The following is a 6,347-nucleotide window of genomic DNA, read 5'->3' as shown; positions in this document are numbered from 1 at the left end:
GGAGCACTTCAGTTAGATGCAATTTTATCTCCGTAAGCTTTTTCTGTTGGAACATCTTTGCCTAGTGGTTTATAATATCCTGTACTCAAAAATTACACCAATGTGCTCGTCAATGCATGACGTGTATTGTTGGCTATGTTGGCATGCGGGATTGATGCTGAACCCTGAATATCCTTGCAGGACACTGCAGATAACAGGAATGTCCTGGTCTCTCTCAAGTGTTCTTGCTCTTTTCATAGATAAATTTGCCATGCCCCTACCTCAAGATTTTTTTTTTTTTTTTTTTGGGGGGGGGGGGGGGGGGGGGTATAGTTTTGGCTACCTCTAAATCCAGGATTGCTGAGCTGTTCATTGATTCTGGAGCCAAGCCTTAATTGTCTGTCTTTGTGGAAACAGTGAGATAGTTCAGCCAAATAATTATGTACCATTATGCTTTACTTGCTACAAGTGCCCTACCCCCTTGTAATATGTCTGTAGGGCTGCTGGCAGCTTTTGTTGGCCAGGCCAAACTCATCTGAAAGCCCCCACCATCAATACATTCAAATTATTAGGACCCTCATGTTATTCAACTATGAAGTGTGCTCTGCCGGAATAGTTTTCCACAGTGCCACTACTAGCTGCTGAGTGTGCATTAATTTCCTGTTCACATGTGGCTTGTTGTTCCACTGCATTCACTCTCCCTTTTCTATCAACCTTGTTCCGCCAGCTCTCCTTTGACTCTTGTGTCAAAGAAAGATAGGTACAGTAATTTAAGGTTGACTTTTGAAATAACACTCTCTGGTATGTTAAACTATGCCACACTAGATTAAGTAGGCGCAGAGGTGGAAAGAGTACAGAAAATGTGTACTCAAGTAAAAGTATCTTTACTTTGCCTAAATTCTACTCAAGTACAAGTAAAAGTACCCATCTAAAAATCTACTCAAGTAAAAGTAAAAAGTACTTCACTTAAAATGTAATATGAGTAAAAAGTACTTAGTTACTTTTAATTAGCTTTCCTCTTGAGAATGTCATGTTTATTTTCCTTGAATATCGTCCTCCATAACCTCTATCTCTTGCTTGGCACCAGCCATCATCCAATACATTGATACAAGATAGTAAAATAGTGGAAATGCTGTGTGCCATCCTGGACAATCTTTCATTTCCAGCGGATTGTGGCATTATTGTGCATGGCATTTTGTCTCCCAGTCAATTTTTTTTACTCAGTACACAGGCCAGGTTCCAGTGTAATTGAGTAAAGTACTTGGGTCAAAATGTACTCAAGTATAAGCAGAGGTGGAAGAAGTACTGAAGTTGTGTACTTAAGTAAAAGTAGAAGTACCCTGCGAAAAAATTACTCAAGTGAAAGTAAAAGTTGTTTCCCAAAAACGTACTTAAGTAAAAGTCCTAATTACTAACTTTTAAATGTACTTTTCAGTACAAAAGTACAAGTAGGCCTACTCACGCAATGGCTGTCTTTCTCCATGTCTACCTACTTGATCCAATAGGAAAAAGTGTCTGCAACGGTTTTCGGTTCTATTTGAACATGACTATGGAGTCCTGTTAATGTTTTTAAAAGTATATTTTCTGTCTGGGTGTCAATTTGGAAGAGGGGCTTGGTCCCGCCTCCCTGCCCGCAGCTGAGGCTACTGAAATATCCACGAAACACAACAGGAAAACCTAGGATAAATGTAACTAGTAACAAAGTCTTCTCCTAGAAATGTAAGGAGTAGAAAGTACAAGTAATTGTCAAAAAATGTAATTGAGTAAAAGTAAAAGTCTGCATTTTTATTTTTACTCAAGTAAGTACAAATTCCAGAAAAAACTACTTAAGTACAGTAACGAAGTAAAAATACTTAGTTACGTTCCACCTCTGAGTATAAGTAAAAGTATTAATTTAAAAAATTACTTAAAAAGTACAAAGAATTCATAAAAGCTACTCAAGTACAATATTGAGTAAAAGTAATAAGTTACTTTTCCACCCCTGAGTAGGCCTTTCATTGTAGTTTGCACCCATTGACATTTGAAAGGGTGACTGGGTTATGGTTCTGTTTACGTTTTTATTTCAGGATCCAAATGAGCGTGGTCCCCACGCCTTCCTTCAAAATAATGGGAAAGAGTTAGGAAAGCTCACTGGCTGTCTGCAGTGCCTGTGAATTAGCTGGGGCGGGTCCTAATCCGTGGCCGTCCAATCGCAATTTGTCTAGTTACGCACGTTGTTGTGTGTGTGAGAGGTGCTGGCTGGCTTGCTCGTTTAGTGTGTTGGCAACATCACAGACTGATTTGGGAGTAAAGAGTAAACTTGGATTTCGTATATGTATTCCTGGGTAATAGATTGACGATCTCATCCTATTTTGCAGTTCTGCAGACGAAAATCTTAGAATTTCGAAAGAGTATTTATTTGGATAGAGTTGACAGCAACTTGGCTGCTGCTAGCTTACTTCTGCAGCGAAATTAGCTGTGTCATATTTTACTCAACGTTAATTTGCAGCCGTAGTATAACACAGATATCCTTTCCTTCGTAAGTTTCTCGGCCAACAATGGTGGAGGTGTTCATAGGTCGGACTCTTGTAAACAAAGAGGGGGATGTCGTCGACCCAGAAGTGGCACTGCGGAACAAGGTAGTGGGCATTTACTTCTCCGGCGGATGGTGTCCACCTTGTCGAGACTTCACGCCCATCCTCTGTGATTTCTACACGGAGCTGGTCGAGGAGGCTGACCCACCTGCCCAGTTCGAGATAGTTTTCATCTCATCTGACAAGACTCCTGAAGAAATGGTTGAGTATTACCACGACATGCATGGAGACTGGCTTGCACTACCTTGGACAGATCCCTACAAGCAGTAAGTTAGTGAGCCGTAATGTCAACTTTGACGCCTGCTTTCCCTGATTTTGTCATTTTCTGTATTATTGTCACGTGTATTTATTTGTGAAGCAATTAGGTGAGTGACCATCTCTAGACGAAAGCTCTTCATCAGTAAGAGGTTTATCCCAGTTTCTCGCCGACAAGGATTAAGTTTATAAATAGACGTGGGAACTGCTTTCTTCATTATCAGTGTGATGGAAATTCTTTTTGATCTAGTCTTGACCTTGCTGCTTATGAGAGGCCCGTAGGCCTACAGCCTACTACTGTGACAATAACAAAGCTTAATATCAAGCGTATTACAACTGACCTGTGAAAGTTGATGACAGGTGTACTTCCTGTGTGTTGCATAATATGACTAAGGTTGTCCTCGTAGGCCTATGAGTAGATCATATTAGAACTGTAGGGTCACACATTGGCCACTTGGTTTGCTGCTCTATATGAAGCAGATACATTGTAAACAGGTACCCTATAGTTAAGAAATTATATGCACAACAATGCAAACATCCCACCATCACATTATTTTCCATCATGCCAGTGTGCAATGAAACCCCTCACGATTTTCAGTACCCCCTTGGAGACAAATGGGGCGGTGGCAACTACTGTTAGTCTATGTGGGTTTTTTTTTGTGGTGGTAAGACCATTTTGCTCTGTTTTTCACTTGCAGTGAACTGAAGAAGAGGTACAACATCACAGCGGTGCCAAAGCTGGTGATCGTGAAGGAGAACGGGCAGATGATCACTGACAAAGGCCGTAAGCAGATAAGAGATCAGGGCCTGGCCTGCTTTCGGAATTGGTTGGAGGTGGCCGAAGTGTTCCAGAACTTCAAGGGGTAGAGTGGACATGACCAATGGCAGTCATTGGACAGTCATTATACATGACAGTCAGTGTGTATTGTACAGTCATTGGACATTGTACAGTCATTTGAAATGACCAAAGACTGTATAAAGGTCATTGAAGTTTTTTGATATCACACGTCAGGTGGTACAAGCCCAGTTATTGCCTCTTGTATTGAATAAACTAAATAATTAGCGATTGGTCATTAATGTACAAGTAGTGGATATATGAGTTTTAGATAATCCAGTGAAAACAGAAAAGTTATAATAGAGGAATTAGTTGTTGTACCATCCTAACGTGTGCTACAAAAAAAAAAGTCAATGACTGATCTTGACTATGGCCTAATCTTGACTGTTGGATGTGACGTGTTATCCACCCTGGAAGAACATGTAACTAAAATAACAAAAACAAACTTCTATTACACTGCTGCTCTCTCTAGGCTGACTGTTACACAATTATCTCTCAGGAGGCATAGCAGTAGTTATGGATTCATACATGTACACTCATGTAGGCCTCTATGCATTTGTTTCACTTTAACATTTAAAGAATGTTTCCAAAACAAACACTGTGCTGCTTTTGTACGATTTTGTATCTTGCTGAGTTTTTTTTTTTTAATTATAACTATTTTAGTTATTGTTTAAATATTTAACTATTTCTACGGCAATAAAACTTTTACTTTAAGTATATATTACTGTCTCATTTCTGTTTCGTGAAAAGATAAGGGTTAGAACAAAGAAAAAAAACATTCACACATCTATCTAAAACATTTGGGTGCTGAACTAAGACACTGACTCCAAATGAATGACTAAAACTATATATAATTGTAATAACATATGATTGTGGTGTCACAGACATTATTTTTGTAGATTAAATTTTTATGATATGAATTTGTCACATTACACTAAAAATATTTTGTACAATTGCATAATATTAACTTATTCGAATTCTATTATATTTTCATGTAGAGGCTGACTCACAGCAATCATTTGTGTTGCCCCTCCTCACTGATGTCATCTCTCCTGAGTTTCGTTATGAAGATGAAAACCCTCCTGAGCTTTTTTTGTGTGTCTCGTTGTTTTCCACCGAGTAAGGCTTTCTTCCACTACAGCAGGTGCATTGCATAGGCTACTACTTCCTGTAATAAACAACGTGGTAACATTCACAACATGCCCTCGCAGGAGTAGCATTCCTGGGGGAACTGAGCCACCATTTACCACCTTAATTTGACTCCATGTGGCATAACAGAGGAGTGGGTAGAGCAGGGGTCCCCAAACTAAGGCCCGGGGGCCGGATGCGGCCCGACCATTGACAGTATACTGTCAATGGGCCCGCCATGCCCCTTTGACCGGCCCTCCGCCTCTCTGCACCTCACCATTTGAACTGGCCCTAAGAAGCCATCCTCACTGAAAAAAAATTATGATAAAATATATTTTTAAAATATTTTATTTTTTTATCAACAGGCCTTCCTACAGTTTAATTTTCACTAACCTAGTGTGAATCACCAGAAGTTTCTTGTCTTGATAGTTTCTCATCTCACTGTAATATAAACAGGCCTACCATTTCTACTATATCACTCATAAACTGTCAATCACCATATTTTTCTAACCTTTCCTTGCTATTTTTACATGGTTATTAGAAAGCAAAAGGAATACCTGTGGTATTTCAAATAGAAAAACATGTGAAGTACTCACTCACTTCTTTTGCAAATCACTTGTAATGATCAGCTATTTTGTGCTATAACTTATGGCTATAACAGGCAGTGGCCTAGTACACAGCCCACATGATTGATCCCGGCCCCTGATCACAGTCAGGAACAATAATGTGGCCCCCAGAGAAAAAAGTTTGGGGTCTCCTGGAGTAGAGCATTGTGTGCTATACATCACGAATCCGAAAATCCTTGTCCTGCCCACATTCACATCTACTACTACACATTTCCAAAACATCACATTTTGTTTTTCATGTATTCAATAAAAATGGGGTATCAATATTTTATTAAGGGTAAACTGATGTAAATACAGATGAAAGTAAAGATCAAAGTAAAATCCTGCAGGTGGACATTGTAATTACAATTTCTCAGCTCTTAATATTTACTCAATTATTGAGAAGAATTAACTCAGAAAATGTTACACTGACTTAAGAGTCCAATTAAGAATTTTTGAGTGGGACCAAATGTTATCTGAAAAGAGTTCATTTCAGCCCTTCAAGAGTTTAACACTAGTATCTGTGTATCTACTGTACTGTGTAGTAGTGTACTTTCATTACATCAAGCCTGCAATTGCACTGCTTTGCCACAAGAGACCCTCGCATCTTCTCAGTCCTTGCCTGGTGTGATTAAGATGATAAATGTACCATTTAATTTGATACATTAGTAAAACAAGTATACTTTTAACTGTGAGACAGTGGGCAGTCATGGGTGAGCGGTTAGGGCATCAGACTTGTCTCCCCCGGCCATCCTCCTCCATGACTGAGGTACCCTTAGTGGTACCGGCCCGCCGCACTGCTCTCTAGGGGCGCCATTGAGGGCTGCCCCCTTGCACAGGTGAGGCATAAATGCAATTTTGTTGTGTGCAGTGTTCACTTGTGTGCTGTGTCACAATGACAATGGGAGTTGGAGTTTCCCAATGGGCTTTCACTTCACTTCAGTGGCTGAATCAGTTTAGTTTATTGGTTTA

At 39.7% G+C, this 6,347-nt stretch overlaps 1 protein-coding gene across 2 annotated transcripts; it reads left to right on the top strand.

Moving 5' to 3' along the window:
• Nucleotides 1–2,203: 2,203 nt before the first annotated feature.
• Nucleotides 2,204–4,361, top strand: nxnl2 (nucleoredoxin like 2). Of its 2 annotated transcripts, XM_063212543.1 has the most exons (3): nucleotides 2,204–2,303; nucleotides 2,503–2,818; nucleotides 3,506–4,361. In XM_063212543.1, exons 2-3 carry the CDS (start codon nucleotides 2,517–2,519, stop codon nucleotides 3,672–3,674), a joined length of 471 nt encoding a protein of 156 aa, XP_063068613.1. In that variant the 5' UTR covers nucleotides 2,204–2,303; nucleotides 2,503–2,516; the 3' UTR covers nucleotides 3,675–4,361. The 2 variants fall into 2 exon arrangements, with proteins under 2 accessions (XP_063068613.1, XP_063068611.1); XM_063212541.1 differs by having other exon boundaries at nucleotides 2,212–2,818.
• The last annotated feature ends 1,986 nt before the right edge of the window (nucleotides 4,362–6,347 follow it).

Source organism: Engraulis encrasicolus, chromosome 12, assembly GCF_034702125.1.
Source record: "Engraulis encrasicolus isolate BLACKSEA-1 chromosome 12, IST_EnEncr_1.0, whole genome shotgun sequence".
In the NCBI taxonomy this organism is placed as follows: domain Eukaryota; kingdom Metazoa; phylum Chordata; class Actinopteri; order Clupeiformes; family Engraulidae; genus Engraulis; species Engraulis encrasicolus.
The sequence above is the reverse complement of the archived record's forward strand: the minus strand, read 5'-3'. Positions and strand labels throughout refer to the sequence as shown.

What these genes read in the sequence shown, in the direction of transcription:
- nxnl2 (XM_063212543.1), top strand. Translation starts at nt 2,517, where the DNA reads ATGGTGGAGGTGTTCATAGGTCGGACTCTTGTAAACAAAGAGGGGGAT. An exon ending in TGGACAGATCCCTACAAGCA is followed by an intron (nt 2,819 to 3,505) that starts GTAAGTTAGTGA and finishes TTTCACTTGCAG; the next exon opens with TGAACTGAAGAAGAGGTACA.